The 23311-nt window shown below is 40.9% G+C and overlaps 1 protein-coding gene across 1 annotated transcript; it reads right to left on the bottom strand.

Annotated features, from left to right (window-relative positions):
* Window positions 1–8912: 8912 nt before the first annotated feature.
* On the bottom strand, window positions 8913–12481 carry LOC106302433 (F-box/kelch-repeat protein At3g18720-like). The gene is made up of 3 exons (XM_013738944.1): window positions 12272–12481; window positions 9843–9943; window positions 8913–9330 (listed from the first exon to the last, which is right to left on the bottom strand). Exons 1-3 carry the CDS (start codon window positions 12479–12481, stop codon window positions 8913–8915), a joined length of 729 nt encoding a protein of 242 aa, XP_013594398.1.
* Between the last annotated feature and the right edge of the window lie 10830 nt (window positions 12482–23311).

The raw sequence follows: 23311 nt of genomic DNA, 5'->3' as shown, positions 1-23311 counted from the left end.
GAATTCTATAGGTAAAGGATTAGAACAGGACTTGGTGGCAACCACCATTAAGGCTTGATTCATGGAAGCCTGTCCAATCTTGGTCAATGATTTTGGAAATATAAGCAGACTTTGACTAAGAGAGAAAATTAGTAAAGAGAGAGGACAGAAACTAATGTTTACCTGCAGGTCCATATACTTGTTTGAAAGTCTTTGCATCCTGTGATCGATACCCCCAAGGTAAAGCCTACACTTTTATTTATGCTAAGAAATGAGGTTGGTAGAGGGGAATGTCACACAAGATTGCTAAGTTGTTGGCTACATGAATTTGGTTGTTAAGCTAGGATATGGTATAATGTGCTTTGTGATTAGGACTTTTTAGATGTGGATTGCAATATTGTAGAGGTGATGATTCTAAGTTTTAAATCATGTGAGTCCCTGCTGTTTTCAAACTTCTTTCAGAGAGACTGCCTGTTTGTTTTGCTTGAGGACAAGCAAAAGGGTAAGTCTGAGGGAGTTGATAGACCATAGATTTGACCCACTTTTATCCATGGTTTATAAGTGTTTTAACTACTAATTATTATATTATAGAGTCTATTTAGAATATTTATAGGATCAGGAGTGATTTGGAGATAAGTGATGATTTTGGAGCATTTTGGAGATATTTGGAGCAAGCACCCGAGATGACCATCGAGCTCGACCATCGGTCGATATTGAAGAGGAATAATCGATCGATGTTCATATCTTGACATCGATCGACAGCGAAGCGCACAGAAAGCCCGTTTGGTCACAGCCGACTTGAAGCCCAAGTCTTCACCAATTTACAAGATTACCCCTGACGAGTTTTAACCTAATAATATAAGTTTTGCCACCATGTTAGAGGCAAAGTGTGCTTTCTTGTTTTATTATTTTCACAGCAAGCTTTTCTAGGATTTTGATAGATTGGAGAGAATATTCAAAGTTATAATTTGTGATTGTAACTCCATTAATATCTATTCACTATTCTAATGAAGTTTTCTTACCTAATTGTTGTTATGAATTGCTTAGCCATTCTGAGTAGTTCTATTGTTAGATTTTAGAGTTTAAATAGGTTAAGAGGGATTGGCCCCAACTATAGATTGCTGATAAATCTATATACACAAGGTTTTACCTTCCAGACTTGTTTGAAGAATCCGATCCCATGTTTACCAAGCCCAAGACAAGCAGTTGTGTCAGGTTTAGTGCTGGAGGTCAGCTTTGGTTCCTTCAAACAATCTCAGCAAGTGTAGCATAGTTGACAGGTTGATCCACTTTAGTATCTTTTGTACTATCTGCAATCAGTAAGTCTAGAATGGTGCTAAAGAGTGGTTAGATAATAAGCAAAAATCTAATAAGTTCATTATCCCTTTTTGACTCAATAAAAACTTTTTGTTTGAAAATATATTTTAATAAGACTCATAAATAAACTACTATCAGTAAACCTCCCCCCAGACTTAAACTACACTGTCCCCAGTGTAACCTCAGTCAGAGTTATGGTGATAAATAAATCATAAGTACTTAATGTAACAAGTTAGAACGATATACCATACCGGAATGTATGTCGACCGATGTTAGGATGTTGATATCGGTCGCGGCAGGTTATGCTATGTCGATCGATGTCGATAGTGTCTCGTCGGTCGATACGGATGACAATCGTCTACTCGGATCTCTTTTTTTTTTATGACCTTCAATAATTAAAAACCATCATAAATAGAATATTAATAAAAAAATAAATAAATATTACCTAATACTGGGTTACCTCCCACTCAGCGCTTTGTTATAGTCATTTAGCTAGACTTTTGGAGGAGATTGGGCTAGTAATGTTGAAAGCTGGCACTTGTTGGGAAACAAGTCTCCATCTCTTCTCTGCGCATGTTGAACCATGTACCAGTGAAGTCTCGCATTGCTTCATCTCCTCTACGCCATTTGTCCTTCATTATTGTCGTTGCATCTTCTATCTTCTGCAATCTATCTCCAAGACTCTCAAGATTGAACTGATGTCTCATAACTGTGGCGTATGTGTCAGCTGAGATCTCCTCTCCATGGTTATGTGTGCCAAGCATGTCTGATGTCACCTTTTGTACTAGCCGGCCTCCGTTTGTAGCGTCGTCGACCGATGTCTGGCGACGAATGTCGGTCGATATGCTGTTGCTTCTGTCGAGCGATGTGGATGCTTTTGGTCGACGGGCAATGTAACTCTAAATATCCACTAATTCACGTTGAATAACTTCTACCTTGGAAGTCAAAGCACTAATGCTAAGATCCATTGGGAAATAGATGTCATCACATCTCATGTCAAGCCTCTCTTCTGTAGTTTCCAGAGCTCTGTAGATCCCTTCTACCAACTGATCTATCTCTCCCCTGGTGTGAAATCTGGTTGAGTCTTCATCGTATGTGAGTGTGGTGGGTTGTCGTCGACCGATGCTGGTAAGCGGTTATCGATCGATGCATGTAAGCGACTATCGACCGATGCTTGTTGATGTCTGTCGATCGATATAGAGCGAGACACGTCGTTTGCACGCTGAATTCTGGCTATGTCTTGCCCCATCTCTTCCATGCAATTAGTTAGCCAAATGATACTATCATTCAATGGATAGTAGACTCCATCAAGCTTCATTTGGAAGTCTTCTTTGTTCTTCTCTTGTTCTCCGCAGATTCCATAGAACCTCTCATTGATCTCGTCCTTGGTGTAGATCTCTGGTACTAGCTTGGTTTGTGTGAATGAGCTAGCATGTTCTGGAAGGCATATGTAGCTGGGCTCATCTCTTGAAGCTCTTTCCAGAAGTCTTCCGATATATGGTGTGTCCATCTACGTCTCTGGCGTATCCCTGATCATCTCTGTAGATTCCATACTCATCCTTCTCTTCCCAGTAGAATTTTCTGGTTCCAAAAAGATCAAAAGCTCTTCTGCCAAATTCAGGACGTCTGTCTTACCGATGTTGAGACGTCAACGTCGATCGATGGTTGAGTAGGATGTCGAGGCCCTGTTTGAAGCTTTTATCTATACCACCAGCTGTGTCATAGAATTCCTTTGTAGCCCTCTGCTGGTGTTCTGTAATAGTGCGTTGTTGCATGAAGAGGTTGTATGCCCCGTTGGCTGTCTGAAGGATGTCAGCAATATCCTCTCGAGATACATGCAGTGTACGTCCATCTATTGCTTTTGCATAGCCATCTGGGTCCCTGAAAATACCAAATTCGTCTGGAATTAGATACTGGTTATCAGATTTATCTTTTTCGCTTACAATGGGTTTTGGTTTTGGACGGATGTCGATCGATGTTGTATGGTTGATGTCAATCGATGTTGAAGGATTGATGTCGATCGATGGAGGAATAGCTCTGTCGATCGGATGACTGAAATGTGTTCTTCCCCAAACAGCTTCTGCTTGTTTCTGATTTGCTTCATCGCATCTTTTTATGTTGAGAAGTTCTTCATAAGTAAAACCTTCATGAAGATCATTGGCCCCTTGATCATGGTATGTTGTCTCTACTGCGTAGCTCTTGTGATGGCGATCATCTGCCCAACTTCCAATTGAGTAATCTTTGTCTCAGGTAGCGTCGACGTTAGTGTCAATCGATGGGTAGTAGGCGATGTCGGTCGATGCTCGTTTTCGATTTCTCTGATGAGGTTGAGTTCGATCGATAGCGAGCTTGTGCTGTCGATCGATGGTGCATTCTTTTTCCAAGAGGAATGATGTAGAAGTTTATCTTCCTCATCAAGAATGGCTTTGTACTCGGTAGCTCGTTCCTCCTCATAGTCTTCATCATACTCCTCTGTATGCATGTTTTGTCTGGTGTATGCTGCCATAGTGGGGTTGTAGTACTCGTTCTCCCAATCTTCTGGACTACTGTCGACCGATTCTTCCGTTGGTGTGTCGGTCGATTTCTTATGGGCACTGTCGATCGATGTTGCAGTGTGAGTTTCGATCAACGCCGAATATTCTGTCTCGTACTCAGCTCCACAGTGGCATGCTGCAATGATTCCTTGATCATTGATTCTTCTGGGGGTCGTCTGTGGCTTCGTGACTGGAATAGGGTTGTAGTGGGCATGAGGATCTATGAGCGTTAGGCACAACTAGTTGGTTTGCAGGTTGCACACTGCTCCCACTATTGACAAGAAAGCTCTCCCAAGTAATAGAGAAGAGTTCCAGTTTAGCTTGATGTCCAAGACATGGAAATCAACTGGAACTAGGTCATTACCAATCTGCACCTCTAGATCTCTCACAATCCCTCCTGAGTTTCTCTGAGAACAGTCCACAAAAGTGAACAATTCCTTGGAAGACTCCACCTGCAGATCCAGATGGTCTGCCATAACCCTAGGTAGGATGCTGACTGATGCTCCTGTGTCGCACAAGGCATGTGGGAATTCAATACCCTTCACCGTGCATGGTATTGAAAATTGCCCAGGATCACTCTTCTTCTTCAATGTAACCCTCTTTCCCATCTTCTCTCTAGCTGCACAGAACATTCTCCTAATGTCTTCTTCTATCTCTCTGGTTTCTCTGAAGAACATCCACAATCTGTGGGTATAATAAGCCTCATCGAATGGCTTTTCTAGAGGAATTCTGAAGACTCTTTTTTGGAAACTTTCCTTTTCCTTTTCATTAGCCCCCCTTCTACAGATGTTTTTCCACTTTTTCCTTTCTTTTCCTTAGGGTTCTTCCCATCGGAACCCTATCAACCTCCATAGGATCTACCCCATCATCTGAAGGTGTCCTGGCGGCCTCTGGTGGGTTTTCTGAAGGTTTGGGTTTGGGCCTGAGTGCATTAAGACGTGCAACATCTTTCTTTGGCATCTGCACTCGGTACGTAATAGGTGCTTGTCGATCGATAGGCGCTGGTGGTTGTCGATCGATGACGGTTTCCTGTTGTTGATCGATGAAGGGCTCAGGATGTCGATCGATGACGGGCTCATGATGTCGATCGATGACGGGCGCCTGATATCGATCGATCTTCACGTAGACAGGGCTGGGCGGATGTGGGTGTTTTGCTACGAACTCCTCGTGAGTCATGATCCTCACGGTATTGCAAGATGTGGATGACTCCGTAGGTGTTGTCGATCGATGTTCATCAGACTCTCTACTTCGAAATCTCCTTCTTGCAGCTTCTCTTCTTTCACCACTTGCCAGAAATCATCCCCAATGATGGCATTCACGTGGTGCTTCATCACATCGTCTGCTACCCTTATCGTCAAGGCTCCCTGCCTCTTAACAACTTCTCATGTCTGAACAACCTGCATCTCCAGCTTCTTCACATGAGTGCTCAAAGTCTCAAACTTTGTGTTCAGGTTGGTGTAGACAGAATCAATCTTCCCATTGAAGTCCACTGTCATGCGCTGCTGTCTCTCTAGAACTCTATCAAGCATCTCCTCAATCTTGCTCTCTTGAGTTGGCGGTGGTGGCTTCTGGTAGTAGGAGCTTCCTTAACCCATGTTGTTGCTGTAGTTGTTGCTGTAGGGTTTCTGGTGCTGCGAACTCTGGTTGAAGTTGCCCCTATTTCCATAGGAGTTTCTGTTTCCACCCTGGTTTCTTGAACCTTGGAATCCAGTTCCACTGATGAAGTTCACATCTGCTTCCTCTGCTCTACCCTCTGTATCTACAGTCTCTGCATCTTCAACCAAGCAGACATGCTTCCTGAGAAGCTTGTGAATACTGTCCAGCTTTGCCTTCACCAAATCCATCCGATCATTCCCAAGGATGGTGGCACATCTCTTCCTCTCAAAATCAGTGTTCTTGGTACTGCTGATAGATGCTAGGTTTTCAATGACCTTCACTTCCTCCTCGGGATTCCTGGTGTTGAAGTTCCCATTGCTGGAAGAATCAAGAGTCATCTGGTATTGCACCACGATGCCTCTGTAGAAAGTATTGAGCAGTTGTACTTTATTGAATCCATGGTGTGGACAATCTCTCTGATAAGACTTGAATCTAATCCAGGAGCTTCTGAATGATTCTGCAGGTTCCTGAGTGAATGTAGCAATCTTGCTCCTCAAGTCTTCAGCACATGCTTCATCAAAGAAGTTGCATAAGAATGCATTCTTGATGTCGCTCCAGGATGTTAGGTATCCTGGCGGTAGCTGCTTAAGCTAATGCGAAGCATCTCCAGCAAGGGAGTACTTGAAGAGCTTGCATAGGAGGTAGTCTTCAGAGACTCCTTCGACTTTAATAGCAAATATTAGATCCTCGAACCTCTCCAGATGGTCAATAGGATGCTCGTGAGATAACCCATAGCAGGGTGTCTGTCCTCCGAGTGTGTAGTACTGCGGCTTCAACTCGAAATCCCTCTGAATAGTTGGAGGTCGAATGGCTTATATGTTGGTGTAGAACTGATCTGGACGTTTGTAGTCAGCCAATGTTCTGGGTCGAGTAGCCTCATCTACAGGTAAAGTAGCTCCTGTAGCTTCAGACTCAGGAATTGCAGCCCCCTGAGCATTTATCCTCTGACATGTTGCATTACGCAGATGACCTTCCGGGTCATACAGGTCTCCTCTCTCATCACGTACAAGAATCAAAGTCGCAACCATGTCTCGCGGCTCAGTATCGATCGATGTTCGGACAGAAGTATCGATCGATGTCGGATGGAAGATGTCGGTCGACGGGAGATGAGTGTCTTCGGTCGATGGTGGTGAGCGAGTATCGGTCGACGGGACTAGTGTCTGGGTCGACGGTGGTTGACGAGAATCGAGCGACAAACAAGCGTTGTTGTCGATCGATGAGGAGCGTGCTTCTTTGCGGATTGAACGCTACAAACTTGTTGGATCTGGTGAGAATAATAGTTGAGTTTCCTTGTTGCTTCTGTTATTGCTGGGCATGTACCTGAAAATCGAAGAAAAAATTTTATGTCAGAAACTTAACAAAATTAGATTGAATAGGCGATCAAAGCTCCCCGGCAACGGCGCCAAATTTGATCTCACTCAAATTACCCTAAAGAGTGAAGTTACTCTCTCAAATAAGAGGTTCAATTGCAGTACTTAGGGATTGAATCCACAAGGATCTAGGGAACCTAATGAATCTAATATGATTTGTTAAGTAAGGCGGTTTAATGATTTAAATGTAAAGTGGCAGTTTTGTTGAGCAAGTAATTGCTCGATTGATTGGTTGAGGTTTTTAGTTAGACTTAGGGTTTTTACTCAGGAAACTTGGGATTATAATCCTACAGATGCCTAAAGAGTTGCATGCATGATAATGTAAAGCTCAACTACTTAGTCAACAAGTCTATCAGCTTTCGCATGTTTGGACATGTCTATTAACTAGATCTAATGATCTCAACTATCGTCAATGACCCAAACAAATGTGTTCGATCGATGATCCTATAGGGATATCGATCGATACACCTTTCACTCCGTCGATCGATTATTCAGTATTGATATTGATCGACGCGCTTCTAGTTAAGCTTTATACGCGGGTTGAATGATGCTTACTAAGCTCACTAGATCAGCTCTCGCCTTACTCTTAGCAAGAAACTTAGCTCAGTTAGAATGGTTTCAGGATGAGAATGAAGCTATCCCTTTTATCTAACAATCCTAGGGCAAGTTCTAGGTAACTAATCTAGAATCAGGCATTAATGATAATCCTAATGATAATTATCACAACTCAGCAATCTATAGTTGGGGCTAATCCCTCATAATCTATTTAAACCCTAAAATCTAACAATGGAACTACTCAGACATGGCCAAGCAATTCACGAAAGCAATTATGTAAGAAAACTTCATTAGAATAGTAAATAGATATTAATGGAGTTCCAATCACAAATTATAACTTTGGATCTTCTCTCCAATCTATCAAAATCCTAAAAACCTTTGCTGATAATAATAAAACTAGAAACACAAGAAAGTACCCCTTGCCTCTAACATGGTGGCAAAACTTATATAATTAGGTTAAAACTCGTCAGGGGTAATCTTGTAAATTGGTGAAGACTTGGGTTTCAAGTCGGCTGTGACCAAACGGGCCTTCTGCGCGCTTCACTGTCGATCGATGTTCTGATGTGAACATCGATCGATATTTGTTCCTCAATATCGACCGATGGCCGAGGTCGATGGTCATCTCGGGTGCTTGCTCCAAATATCTCCAAAATACTCCAAAGTCATCACTTATCTCCAAATCACTCCTGATCTTATAAATATAATAAATAGACTCTATAATATAATAATTAGTAGTAAAAACACCCATAAACCATGGGTGAAAATAGGTCAAATCCATGGTTTATCATTTCTCTCACCCGCTCAAGAACTTTCTAGGATATAAAGTATAACGTACTTCCTTCTTCTGTATCCTTTTCCTTTATATACTCTACATCAGCCTGATCCACTTGACTGCTCGCAACATCCAGTTAAGGGAATTTTCAACGGCCTTTGCACATGGCGTGTCTCTTCACACTCTCCGTGTGAGTCACCAAAACCCAGAGTATATCTCTTGGGCTCTTCACAAATGATGAACTTTTTCACTGGGCCTTCACATTAACCAGTCTTGGCCCAATCTTTCATCAATAGCCCTGAACTGGAAATATTAAACCACATGTAACAGGACGATTCTCTCTTATGAACTTTTGGGTTCTTTTTGGAAGAGTTCATGTCTCATATATCTCAATATTTTTGATTCTTAAACTTTGATGAGTTGTTTTATCATCTTCTCAAAACTTGGCCATTGATAGATATACGGGGATTTTGATTCCAAAAGATTCTCCACAAAGTTTGAGAAACTATGGCTATTTGTCAATTTTCATTCCCACTATTCCACTTTCCACTAAATTTTAACTGGTTAACAAAATCATTTACAAAAATTTTATAATAATGACAAGAAACTCTATCTGAGAAACGTATGAGTAAGGGCGCTCTTAATATATGCAATTTAAAATCATATATAAGCCTTTATAGATTAACATAAAAAACACATTCCAGAGAACATAATAAACATAAGAAGAAGTCAAAAAGTAAAGTTGTTGTGAGGTGGATCAACCCAAGCAACACGCTTAGACAAAGATGTACTTGTAAGTGGACAAGAGCTTTTCTCATCAACGAGGGAGTAGTACTGGCTAAGAAGCTCATTAGTGGACGGATATTTTGTGTCCCTCTTAGATCCACTAAATGAGTCAGGGTAACGTGTGAATATTGTCAAGCCAGAAACTTCGCTCTTCTCTTCCCATACCATGCGTTCAAGGTTTGGTTTAAACACTGAAGACTTGTTCTCGGTACCAAAGATGTTTCCATTATGCTCCATCAGCAACACATTTTTGCTTCTGAAATCTATCTGACGACAAAAAGTGGGACAGGCCCATGGTTTCACTGGAAGAACATCCCAGGTTGCGCTACACGGGTGAAAAGCCCCAACGTAGCCAGAGTCACTGAAACCATAGAACACACCATTAGAGAACACACATTTTAACCATTTTCCACTGGATGGCTGGTTCTTAAAGAGATGGATGGTCCAACTGGTTTCACCATGCCGCCAAGTAGAGATCACAAAAGGATCTTTGGAACTGAACTGGGTGAAGGAGACCACCAAACAACTAGTTGATGTGGGAGCGGCTGAGAAAGCTAAGCATTTGCCTGAGAAAAAGCGTGACCTAATGGGTAAATAGATACACTCCCGGGTAAACGGGTTAAGAAAGAAGTCCAATTCCAAAGGGATATTTTTTTGCCATTAGCAACCAACCATCCCTAGAATAAATGGGGTCATGACCCTTCAACTCAGGAATATTCTTTTTGTATCTTTGGAAACTTGATGGGTTAAAAATAATGTAGTCTCACTCTTCTGCTGGATTTCGATAAAAAAGCCAGGGAATAGGGTGGAACTTTCTGACAGAAACAGCTGCTTCAAACCATGTCTTGCAGACAGTGGAAGCAATTATGTTGCCTTTTGGTCCTAGGCGGGATAAAATCTCTTGCAAGAGCTCTGAGGGAATATTTAGATCCCACAATCCTGTAACCAACTTCTTTATCCTTGATGCTTTTACACTGCATCGACAATTAGAAGAATAGATCATGCATGGTGAATCTTTAAGAGATATGTTACAATAGTGAAAGCGGCAAACTCATCCCTTATATACTAAAGCATAAGTCACTTCACCAATCAGATTAGGCCATGTAATTACTGTTTAAAATTTTGTAAGAAAATAATTAAAATTAAAAAAAATCATTCTTTAGAAAAAAAAAATGTAACTACCCACTTTCTTTTTCTCCGTACTCCTATCCAACGAAACTCTCAATTGAAAACAGAATATTTAAATCACCTCTATTTCAGTTCTACAGAACCATTCCGTTCTTCATCTCAATTCCATCTTCTATAAATATTTTCACCTAAAATGTTTATGAACCTTTTTGCAGAAACAAATCGCAAATGTCACTGGGTACTCATGTTGCCCAATTGAAGCTTTCTATTAAAGCATGGAAGATAAAAAGCTTGAAAATTGTTGGATATTCAACATATAATTTCCAGGTGAGTTATGAAATTATGTTTAATTGTAACGTTGCATTGATCATATTTTGATCACTATTCGCATCTATCTCAAACCAAGTAGTTTTATAGAAAAAGTTAAATATCTCAAACCATGTTCTAACAAGTACAGTTCACTTTGAGTTATATACTTTACACCCTTGATAAATTGATCGTTCTTTTTTCAGCTACTCATCACCCTTATGAAAATTAGAACTTTAATTATGTTTGGTTTTTAAGATAAAGCTACCTTATAATCTGATATGAAGTCGTCCTCAAATCCATTTCTGACATTGCTCTTAACTGTACGAGAAGTGTCTTAAACTATTATTGAATATGAAAAAATAGGCAATTAAAAAACATATATATGTTCGTATCTATTAGGGTGCTCTGTTCCAACTTTAGACCTGCAAAATACATAGTCGTATTTCTTATATAGTTATATGTAGGTGTGGTTTGTGGTATTAGGAGGATTCACTCTGGAAGATCTGAGGAGTAATAGACCAAAAACATAAGTAAGTTTAGACATCTCTTTCAATATTTAAAAATCACTCTTGGATCTTGATATATATATTTTATTATGTGCTTAATCATCCTCAGTCATTATTACCTCCAGTGCGTCGATGTTCATATTGGGGTTGAGATAAATAAATTTTGTCTATGCTCTACAAGTATTTGTGTTCCTACAGTTCATCTTCACGGAAGCCGAAAAGATAATGTATAGTGAGAAAGGTAATATTTTTGAAACCAATAAACGTTCAATAGGGGAATCTATATAGTTTTTTTCATACTCAAAACATTTCTAGCATATGTTTCAGGAACTAGAACAACAGATGAGCTCTGAAAGAATCATGTAGTTCTTCTAACATGGAGCTGCAAATCCACCTTTAAATGGAGTTGCTGATTCCCAGGATCTGATTTATTTGGTCAATGTAAGTGTCAATTAAGAATATGCCTTAATGTGTCAACTAGGAAAAGATTTCTTTCACAAGGCTGTTTTGATTAGAGTATTTAATTCGATTTTAATGTTTTAGTCAGATCGGGTGTGTAATTTATCATTTATGTCATTTAGATAAAAACAATTATACTTACATAGTGAAGGTCACATATTCTCAAACTAACGTGTAAAGTAATTTTAATTATGTGTTACATAATTTAAAACAATATTATAAACTTTAATAGAACTGACTTTTGTGTTTATAGTTAATCAGTGATAAATTTGTTAATGTTTTTTATGGTTAACTTTTTTTTGGCTAAGTTTTACCCATGTAAATTATGTGTATATAACTAAATAGCAAATTTTTTTTTTTATTTTTAATTTAAATGGTAAGAAGAAAACGTTTCCGTGCGTAGCACGGGTACCAACACTAGTAAGGGTTATAAAACGTAACAACACAAACGTTGGCCCTAATTTAGAGATCACAAACTCACCACGGCGCTTGAATAATGGGTTTCATTGTGAGAGATTCGGGAACACAATAATGCTGCCGTGTATGTTCGACGGCCGGCCCTCTTTATCCCAAGCTAATTTGTAACCCACGATAGTCAGGTCAAATTGATACTTCTTCGGGATTTTTTTTTTTTTCCCAAATCGAAATACATTCACAATAGAAGTATCAACGGCAAAACGAAATAGTCCAGAACCAATAGCCCATAGGAAGATGCAACTAAAACCCACACTAGGGTGACTTAAACCCACACCGGGGTGACTTAAACCCACACCGGGGTGACTTAAAAAAACATAAATCTACACCGACATCGAACCAAATAAACGGTTACAATCTACATAGGAGAAGAGCAGAAAACTTGGTAGACTTTAAAGCTGAGGAAAGCCAATGATCGGGAGTTACCGCTGCAGCCCATAGCCCGCCACCCAACCTCCACTTCTGCACCCAAACCACACTTATCGTTGTTGCCTCGCCCGCCAATCGATAAGACCAAGAACCGGAGACTTCATAACTCGACAAGGGAAACCGCTGCTCAGTCCACACACCTTGGATATCTAAACGTCCAAATTCCTTAGAAAGAAGCTCTCCCAACACAGGTGAAGGTGAAGCCATGCCAATCAAACTTCTTGGGGCACACTCACAAGAGAAGAAACAAACGACATGCAACCAATGGATACAATACCCCCAGAAAAAAAAACTACTAAAACAAGGGACACACTCCAAGCATAGAATCAATAAACCGATCAAGCCTTTCAACATCTCTACCGAAAAGAGAAAGGTAGAGACTAAAACGAGCAAGACTCACAAACCGATGAACTTCCATTTCTAGATCTGAAACACGATCTGTGCTGCCACAACCGACCACAGCCACAGACGCATCTACTAACCAAATGAAGCGCGGTTCCGACATAACCATGAAAAAAATCATAGAGAAATGGCAGAGCTCACCAAGCTCATGAACCAGCACGAACATCAACCCAAAACTCAAAGAAAATACAAACGATAAAGCCCTGGACATAAAGGATGAAAATCTACAACAGCGGTGGTGTTAACAGAACCACCACGCGCCGGTCACCAGAGAGAAACCAGATGTTGACGATGGGAGGAAGAGGAGAGGATAAGCAGAGGAGAGAGAAGAGAAAGTTGATCTGTTTTCTTTGTTATTTTTGCAGGATTTTTTCCTTTTTCTTCATTTTACGGAAAAGGATTTATTATTTTTTTTTGTCGACTTTAGCTTTCATTAGCATAAAGCCCAAATGGGCAAAAGTACAACGAGACTAAGACCCATTACATTACGATAATAATTTAAAGCCCAAAATAAAAACCAACTCGACATCGAAGTTAACTTAGCATACAACTGAAACGATGCGCAGTTAGCAAGTAGCAGCGTCTTGACACGTGTTGATGCCTGTGATGTTCATGCAAGTCTTGCCGTTGGATGCTCCTCCGCTGTACTGCTCTGCCATAGTGGATTCCTTCCACCGCTTTGAACCTCACCTTTTACCATACTTTTCAATGATTTCGTTCTTAGCATCTTCCCCAGAGTCGCCTTTCTTTGTGATCCACATATACTCTAAATATCATAATTATCTAGTTTATTACTTGGTTTGGTATTTATCTTAATTAGTTAGAATTATCTTAATGATTTTTAATAGTTTATAGGTTATTTTTTTTCCATATAAATAGGCTTTTTATGCCTAGAGTTGTATTAAGTTTATGATTTTGATTAATAAAATTGAGAGTTCTTTATTTATTTCTTATTTTAGGTAGATCATTGGTGATCTCAACGAATTTAGGAAGACATTGATCTTAGGTATTCTTAGACTAAATAAGATCTTTGTATTATTCTAGTTTTTCGAGTATTCTCAGAATCAACCGATCTCTAATTTTATTTTATAAAGCTTCTGCTACATTAGTTAGTATCAGAGCCAGCACTTTGATTTCTTAATCGAAATTCGATTCTGTTTTCTTAACTATGTCGCTTGGGTGTTATTGTTACTTTGAAGAATATCCGTTTAGTTCGACGGATGATTTGTAGGGGAAGTACAAAAATATTATTGGCCCTGCCATTTATGATTGTTATGATGAGGACATGATGATGGTCGAGCCAATTGATTTCATGTTCCCGAAAGATGCGTTCAAGACAACAAAAGCCTTGAGAGATATCATTGATGTTTACAAGGAATCTTCAACATGGTGCAAGTAAATCTGGTCAGGAATGGATCTTCATAGGACGGCTCGGATGATGCAGTTAGGCATAGATCTTCACAAGGCAGGTAGTATTATCGGTTGTCGAATCGTTGATATCACTCAAATTTCCCTAAGGAGTGATTTATACTCTCTCAAATAAGAGGTCGAGTTGTAGTACTTAGGAATCGAATCCACAGGGAGCTAGGGCACACAAAAGATCTAATAGTTATATGATTAAGATAGGCTAATAGTTTATAAAGTAATAAATATAGATAGCAAAACAGTAAACAGTAAACAAGTTGAACAAGACTATTGTTCAGCTTGGCAAAGATTTATTTGATGGAAGGATGGTTTGCTAGATCTAGGGTTTCTATTCAGGTAATCAGGATTATAATGATATAGAGGCTAATTGTTGCTTGCAAGAAATTATAGAACTCAAACAATAACAATAATCTACCAGCTCTCGCATGTCTAGATTATCTATCACTAGATCTAAGATCTCAGGTCTCGCATGTTGATCTGTAGAAAGTGTCGATCGATTATTCTATAGGAATATCGATCGATACACCTTTCACAATATCGATCGATTAATCTATTGGATCATCGATCGATATCGCTTCTAGCAAGCTTTACGATTAGGTTGAATATGTGTTCACTAAGGTTCCTAAATCAACTCTCGTATGTTTCTAGCAATCCTAACTCAATAGAATTCAGTTCAGAAAAAAAGACCAAACGATGGCATTGTGCCTAATGATTCTAAGATCAGGGTTCTAGTTCATGACTCTAGAACACAAGCAGTAAGAACAATCCTATGATGAATATCACAACTTAGCAGTTCTATATTTTGAGCTAATCCCTCATAACCGATCTGAATCCTAAACCTAACAGGTGGATCTATTCAAACATGAAGTTTGTCACAGAAATCATGGATAGAATAGATGAAATTGCAATAGATATAAAAACCAAAGACAATGGAGTTCCAGGAGGACTCTGAAGGATTTACTCCTTTCTCTCCTAACTAAGAACAATGAATTAAAGAAAGCTTAGATAGCGTAGCCGTCAACAATGACTTATAAATAACATAAATAGGGTTTCTGGTCGTCCAAGGGTATTTTGGTAACTTGGTGTGGCTTCTGGGCTTCAAACGGTCTTGAAATATGCTTGACCCACGTTCTGGTATCACTGTCGATCGATACCAATGCTGTGTTATCGATCGACAGTCCTTTATTTCCTCGAAAGCTTCCTCTTGCGAGGCAGACTGACCACTCTTCAGTAAAACAGGGATAACCTCATCTACAGGATGATGATTGACCTCAAACCGGTGACATTGGAAAGCTAACTCAAAGATCTATTTTTTTTCAAAAGATGGGCTCAATCTAACTGTGGGAAAGTCTCCATCTATATGCAAACATCTGATGTGTCTGTGCAGTTCTGCTTCTCAAAAGACTCCAAAATCACCATATTTCTCCAGAACGTACCTGAATCTATAAATACTCTAAATAAACTCTATATAGTAGTAAATACATATTAAAACACTTATAGACCATGGCTGAAAGTGGGTAAAATCCATGGTCTATCAACTCCCCAGACTTACCCTTTTGCTTGTCCTCATGCAAAACGCACAGGTAATCTCTCTGAAAGAGGTTTGAAAACAGCAGGGACTCACATGATTTAAAAAACTTAGAATCATCACCTCTACAATATTGCAATCCACATCTGAGAAGTCCTAATCACAAAAGCACATTATACCATATCCTAGCTTAGCAACCAAATTCACCTAGCCAACAACTTAGCAAATCCTGTCTGACATTCTCCTCTACCAACCTCATTTCTTAACATAAATAAAAGTGCAGGCTTTACCTTGGGAGTATCGATCACAGAATGCAAGGATTTTCAAACAAGTATCTGGATCTGCAGTTAAAAGTTAGTTCCTATCTTTTCTCTCTACTAATTTCTCTCTTTAGTCAAAATCTGCTTATATTGCAAGATCATTGACCAAGATTGGACAGGCTTCCATGAATCAAGCCTTAATGGTGGTTGCCACCAAGTCCTGTTCACTTCTTTTTGACCTATATCCAAGAATTCATGTGAATCAAACCTTGATGATTGCCGCCACCAAGTCCTGTTCGGATTCCACCTAACTAACACCTATTATATATATATATTTTTTTTATTTTTCTTTTTCTTTCTTTCTTTTTCATTTTTTTTTTTTGAAGATAAATATTTCTACCTATAAATCTAGGGTCGAAATAGAGAGAGAAAATGTGATAAATCTACACAAGGCTTTACCTTCCAGACTTGTTTGAAGAATCCGATCCCATGTATACCAAGCCCCAAGACAAGCAGTTGTGTCAGGTTTAGTGTTGGAGCTCAGCTTTGGTTCCTTCAAACAATCTCAGCAAGTGTGAATAGTTGACAGATTGATCCACTTTAGTATCTTTAGTACTATCTGCAATCAGTAAATCTAGAATGGTGCTAAAGAGTGGTTAGATAGCAAGCAAAAATCAAATAAGCTCATTATCCCCTTCTTGACTCAATAAAACTCTTTTGAAAACATTTTTAAATGTTTACACACTAATATCAGTAAACATCCCCCCAGACTTAAATTACACTGTCTCCAGTGTATATCTAGTCGGAGTTATGGTGAGAAATAATCATAAGTAAATAATTTAACAAGTAAGAACGATGACATGCTCAGTGTCGATCGACATAATGAAGTGACAATCGATCGTTGTTGATGAAGTGCTGTCGACTGATAACGACATGGTCTCATCGGTTGATGGCTAGAGCAATCATTCGACACAATGAAGAGACAATCGATCGTTGGATCTGAAGTGTTGTCGATCGATATCAAGCTGGTCTCATCGGTCGATATGATGAGGAATCGTCTACTCGGATCTCTTTTTTTGGTTTTTTTTTTGTAAATAGCTAACTAAAACACAATATTAGTAGAACCTCCCCCAGACTTAAACGACACTGTGACCAGTGTTATACAGTCTAAGATTGGTGAGGAAATAAACCATAAGGTATATTTAACAAGGTGAAACGTTATGCCTGATCGCTGATGGTGTGTGTCGATCGACACAGTTAAGTGGCGATCGATCGATACTCGTGATGCTCTGTCGACCGACAATGGCATGTTGTCGTCGATTGCTTCTGGTATATCAACCCTTCTTCCTTGGATCGTTTTCCTTTTACCTATCATAAACAAAACACTAAAAGTCAGTAAAAGATAACTAATAAAACATAACTTTTTTTTTCGATGAACAGTGTTCTACTACAGTAACGCTGCTACAATAACTCCCGGTTTTCTGCTACAGTATCGCTCGATTTGTTTGCTACAGTGTCGATCGATTTCCTTGCTACTGTGTCGATCGATGCTACAGTGGCTCTGCTACAGTGCGGTTGCTACAGTGCGGTTGCTACAGTATCGTTGTTACTGTTCATTTTTTTTTTGACCTGCATAAAAATAAAACAAAAATCAGTAACAATCTAGCTTAAACTGAATGAAATTATCTAATAGTGGGTTGCCTCCCACTCAGCGCTTTGTTATAGTCATTTAGCTTGACTTTGGAGATCTGATTTAGTCTGGATGAGGATGAGAACTCACTCCAAAATAAGTCTCAGTTTCTACTTTCTGAAGGTTTATCATTCTTGTGTGAAAGTCTCCTCCATAGACTCTTCTCCTTTGTCTATCATCTCAGCAATAAGGAGTCCTCGAACCTTTGCAAATGGCTTTGAGAAGCATCTGCTGCGCACTCTAGATTTCCTGAAACCATCTGAGAAGTGAGGAATCAATGATAACTGAGAATCACCCATGATCCTTTTTCTCTTCTTCCAATTTCTCCTCTTCTTTCCCCCAGACTTGTCTGATCGCGTGGTGGTATCTCCATCCCTAAGATTTCTACACACATCGAACTCCTTATGCTCTGATATGCGTCCAGTGTCGATCGATGGAGAAGTGATAGCGTCGATCGATGCTGGTTTGTTGGTGTCGTTCGATGGTATCCGGCTGGTGTCGATCGATGCTACTTCTGCTGGACCCTTATCGACTTCATCTCTACATCGCAACCCTTTTGAGAAGCTTCTACGTGCTGATGATCATCCAATACCTCAATGTAAGAATTGAACTGCATACTTCTATCAGGTGGAATAGGAGATTCAGCTTCAAATACAATGCATGGAACCACAATCTTCACAGGATCACGTATCCTTTTCACTCTTTTGTGAAACCCAGCAGCTTCTTCTATCCAGATAGGTGGTCTCTGATGTTTAGGGACAGCAAGGTGTGAGGCCTTAGACATGTACATCCTTTTCTCAATCGGTTCCATCTCAATTATGCAACCTGGCGGAACGTCTAGCAATGGGCATCGATCGATATTAGATGGGTGGTGTCGATCGATAAGTGGTTGGCGGTGTTGATCGATGTCGGGTGGGTGTAGATCGATGATGTGGGGTGGTTGTCGATCGATCTCATCAGGTTGGTGTCGACCAATGCTAGCCTTTGAAGTTTCCAGACCTCCTCTCGAAGTATGTTGATCGTCATCAAGCTTCTTCTTCAAATTTTGATCCATATCTTCAAGCCATTCATCCAGCTCTAAGGAGTCTTCCATGGTGATTTCTCTGTCTACATCGTCGATCGACGTTGAGGTCATGATGTCAATCGACGTTGAGGTCGTGCCGTCGATCGACATTGAGGTCGTGCCGTCTGTCGACATTGAGGTCGTGCTATTGGTCAACATTGAGGTCGTACCGTCTGGCGACGTTGAAGTCATGCCGTTTGTAGACGTTGAAGTCCTGCCGTCGGTAGACGTTGAGGTTCAGTCTTCGGTACCAGCTTCCTCTACTCTGCTCAACTCTCTAGACACATGTTGTTCATCCCTTTTTGCCATAATGTCGTCGAGCAGCTGTTTTGGAATCATATACTCCTCATCTAACGATGCCGAGAACCTCTCCCATTTATCATTCTTCTCTTTTTCTCGAGTTGCTTCAGCATCATCAAGAAATTTGTAAAGGAAGGCTCTTTCAATATCATCCCAGCTATTAGAGATCCTGGTTGCAGTTGACTGAACCATCTGAATGCATCCCCAGAGATATAATAGAGGAAGATCTTGCAGAGCATGTGGTATTCAAACACTTCATTCTGCTCACTCCTTGATACAAGATCCTCAAGCTCTTCGATGTGGTTTCTAGGATCTTGGTGAGGAAGACCCTGAACAATAGTCTTGGCTCAGGTCAAAGTAATTCATCTCAGCAACATCAATCACATCAGGGATCACAGCACCCTGAGCATTAATCAACTGTCCTGCGCTGTTGCGAGTGCGACCTTCTTCATCTTTCAACATCCCATTCTTGTCGACTTTAAGTATGAGCACTTCGATCTTCTCTGTCTCCTTGCAAATGGTGTTGTTTTTCACCGGATGAACAGTGTCGGGATGAACAGTGTCGGGATGAACAGTGTTCGGATGAACAGTGCCCAGATGAACAGTGTTCTGATGAACAGTGTCGGGATGAACTGTGTCCGTCGACGCGGGATGAACAGTGTCGATCGACGGGAGATGAACAGTGTTGATCTACGGGAGATGAACAGTGTCGATCGACGTGGGATGAACAGTGTCGATCGACGCGAGATGAATAGTATCAAGATGAACAGTACCTCAATGAACAGTACTGGAGTGAATAGAACCGTTGTGAACAGTGTTGTCTGACACAAGTTAAATAGTGTCGATCGACGTAGGTTGAACAGTATCGATCGACATCAGGTTAAACAGTATCGATCGACATCAGATGAACAGTATCGATCGACGCGGGATGAATAGTGTCGATCGACGCTTGGATTTCTACGCTGCCAATCGCTGCTTGGAGGGTGTCGACTACCCCCTTAGACTTATGGATCACGCGTTCCGAATCCACTGGCCCTACTAGTAAGAGCCCTATCTCCTTGTTGCTTCTGGTACTCATATGGATGTACCTGAAACACAAGAAATTTTTTTATCAGTTTTTTGTGAACAGTAGTAAAACCTAGACTAAATCTAACTAGACAAGAGCTAATGGCGATCAAAGCTCCCCGGCAACGGCGCCAAATTTGATATCACTCAAATTTCCCTAATGAGTGATTTATACTCTCTCAAATAAGAGGTCGAGTTGTAGTACTTAGGGATCCAATCCACAGGGAGCTAGGGCACACAAAAGATCTAATAGTTATACGATTAAACTAGGCTAATAGTTTATAAAGTAGTAAATATAGATAGCAAAACAGTAAACAGTAAACAAGTTGAACAAGACTATTGTTCAGCTTGGTAAAGATTTGTTTGATGGAAGTATGGTTTGCTAGATCTAGGGTTTCTATTTAGGTAATCAGGATTATAATGATATAGAGGCTAATTGTTGCTTGCAAGATATTATAGAACTCAAACAATAACAATAATCTACCAGCTCTCGCATGTCTAGATTATCTATCACTAGATCTAAGATCTCAGCTCTCGCATGTTGATCTATAGAAAGTGTCGATCGATTATTCTATAGGTCTATAGGAAAATCGATCGATACACCTTTCACAATATCGATCGATTAATCTATTGGATCATCGATCGATATCACTTCTAGCAAGCTTTACGATCGGGTTGAATATGTGTTCACTAAGGTTCCTAAATCAACTCTCGTATGTTTCTAGCAATTCTAGCTCAATAGAATTCAGTTCAGAAAAAAGACCAAGCGATGGCATTGTGCCTAATGATTCTAAGATCAGGGTTCTAGTTCATGACTCTAGATGATACCACTCAAATTGCCTTAAGGAGTGAATTACTCTCTCAAATAAGAGGTTCAGTTGCAGTACTTGTGAGAACCGAAATTCGCACTGTCGATTTCTGTTTAAATTAGGAAAGTAGGAGAACCCTACTTTCAAAGAGGTCCCAAATATATGCTAATACCACACGCTAAGCAATCAGAACATGAGATAACAACGATAAATTATATGAAATCGTAAAAGAGAGCAAAGAGAAGTCTTATTCCGAATTTGCATATGAGTGTTTACAACAAGGTATAAGCCTGGGCTCGAGAGCTGTCGGCGAGATTCCTAGTTCTAACAACCCTAAGACGGCTAAACCTAATTGAGTCGCAGCTCGAATAACAAAAACGGAAAGTTGCCTAAGTGCTAAGTTTTCTCTCAAAAAGTCCTTTTTCTTGCCTCCCGCCTAGTACTCCTTATATACTGGCTCCTAGGTCGGTTTACGCTTTTCCCCTTTTGCCATTAAGTCGCCATAGCATAAAAATTGAGTTATTCCATTTTTTCCGATCTTCGTAATTATCTTCAAAATTTCGTACTTATCCGCAAAAACTTGACATTTATCTTTCCTTGCGAACCAAGCGTAAACCGTCATGCGGCTTACGGGCTGTTGGTTAAATCTATTTCGAAAAAGTATTTGTCGAAGAAAGTTCTCATTTTCTTCTTCGGACGTTTTGAATGTTAACTTCGTCGTAACCGTTTTTGACCCCAACAGTTAGCCCCCCAGCTCGTTAGAGTCGAGACTCTAGCGCGCAGTTTGAAGATTTTGGCAAAGTTAGGCGTATTGAACGAAGTTTACTTCAAGCTCTGCGGAAGAGAATTCTCGAGAAAGTGTATATTAAAAAATATAAAATTCCTAGCCCATACTTCTATAAGTAGTGTGCTCTTGTCATTCATTTGCTTCACACCTTCCCTTGTTCAAACCTTCAAAACTTCTCTAGCTTCAAATCTTTTGCCTTTAACATGTCTTCTTCCCGTGGTGACAAGAGAAGTTCCGATGTTGAGATGGCGAGGCCACCTCTCCGGCTCCGATTCCGACTTCTTCGGTCGAAGTGCCGGCTTGCGTTGCCGACCATCTCTCCTTTCGAGAGAGACTAGTTCGTCACCAAGCCGAGAAGGAACAGGTTCGTTCCAGCACCGAGTTTCCATCCTCTTCTGCACTGGCCATTGCTCTGGGTCATGGGACCGAGGTCGTAACTCCGCATTCCAGCACCGAGTTTCCATCCTCTTCTGCACTGGCCATTGCTCTGGGTCATGGGACCGAGGTCGTAACTCCGCAAGATACGGGAACTCTCGCAGGCTCGGTCGTTTCGGATGCTTCGGCTTTACCTGCTGGATCGTCCACGACTCCGATTCTCGTCGAAGATAAGGAGAGGGCTGCTGACTCTATGCCTCCTCCTCCGGCCAGGAAAGAGATCGTTCTAGCGCTGCGCGCTCCTAGTGTTGTTCCGGTTGCTCAGCCTAAGGGCCGAAAGAGGAAGTTTACCAAGGGCGGTGACGGGGAATCTTCGCAGCAAGGAGGCTCGAGCATAGCGTCGGGGCTTCGTGGAAAGGTTTGTCGCTCACTTAATCTCTTGATTGTTATATATTTTTCTAAAAGACAAAAAAATCCCTAACTTTCTTCTCGTTTCGCAGTTCATGTCGTGATCGATGGGATGATCAGCGAGTGCGGTTCTGAGACTAGTCGTCTTGCCGAGGAGTTGTTGGAGCTGCAGGGTAGATGGTCTGAAACCGAGGCCATGCTGACGGCTGTCAAGGATTCTCACTCCGTGAAAGTGTCGAAACTCGAGGTCGCGATTGGGGAGGTCGAGAGGGACCTCGGGAAGACGGCGATTTCACTGCTTAAGGAGAAGAAAGCCAGGAAGGCCAAATCTTCGGAGGTGCGTCAGCTTCAGCGTCAGATCGAGGGCGATGCAGGATTAGCGAGCCGTGGGATCTGAAAGGGCACAGACGCTCTTCGTTCTGAGCTTCAGGCTCGCTTGGCGAAGATCTCTGCCTTTCTGGGCTCCCTCGAGTGCATCCGGAACATGGATTTAGCCTTGGCGACGATTGAGGGTGGGGTGGCCGTGGTTCAGTTGTTGCAGAGTGAGACTCCTCCGACCTTAGAGGCCGAAGTGGCCCGACTGTCCGGCTGCAAGGGAGATTTGGCAGTCGTGGATGGAGATTTCGATCTCATCCTAGCCGACCAGAAATCCACGTGCTTTCTTCCGACGTGTTCAGAAGGCCCAGAGGGGAAAGATCCAGTGCTCGGGGAAAGCGGAGGTGATGCGGCTCTAGGCTTGGACGAAGCGACGGGTGAAGAGGGAGCGTGAGTTCTGAGGATGACTTTGGTTAGATCTCTTGCGAGAGATTTTTTTTATGTTTGATGTTTCGGCCTTAAATGGCTTTATTTCATATTTCGGGACTGGCCGTATGTGGCTTTGAATCCCTGCCGCTCTGCGGCTTTCTTTTTATGACAAGATGATCGA

This window comes from Brassica oleracea, chromosome C7, assembly GCF_000695525.1.
Source record: "Brassica oleracea var. oleracea cultivar TO1000 chromosome C7, BOL, whole genome shotgun sequence".
In the NCBI taxonomy this organism is placed as follows: domain Eukaryota; kingdom Viridiplantae; phylum Streptophyta; class Magnoliopsida; order Brassicales; family Brassicaceae; genus Brassica; species Brassica oleracea.
The sequence above is the reverse complement of the archived record's forward strand: the minus strand, read 5'-3'. Positions and strand labels throughout refer to the sequence as shown.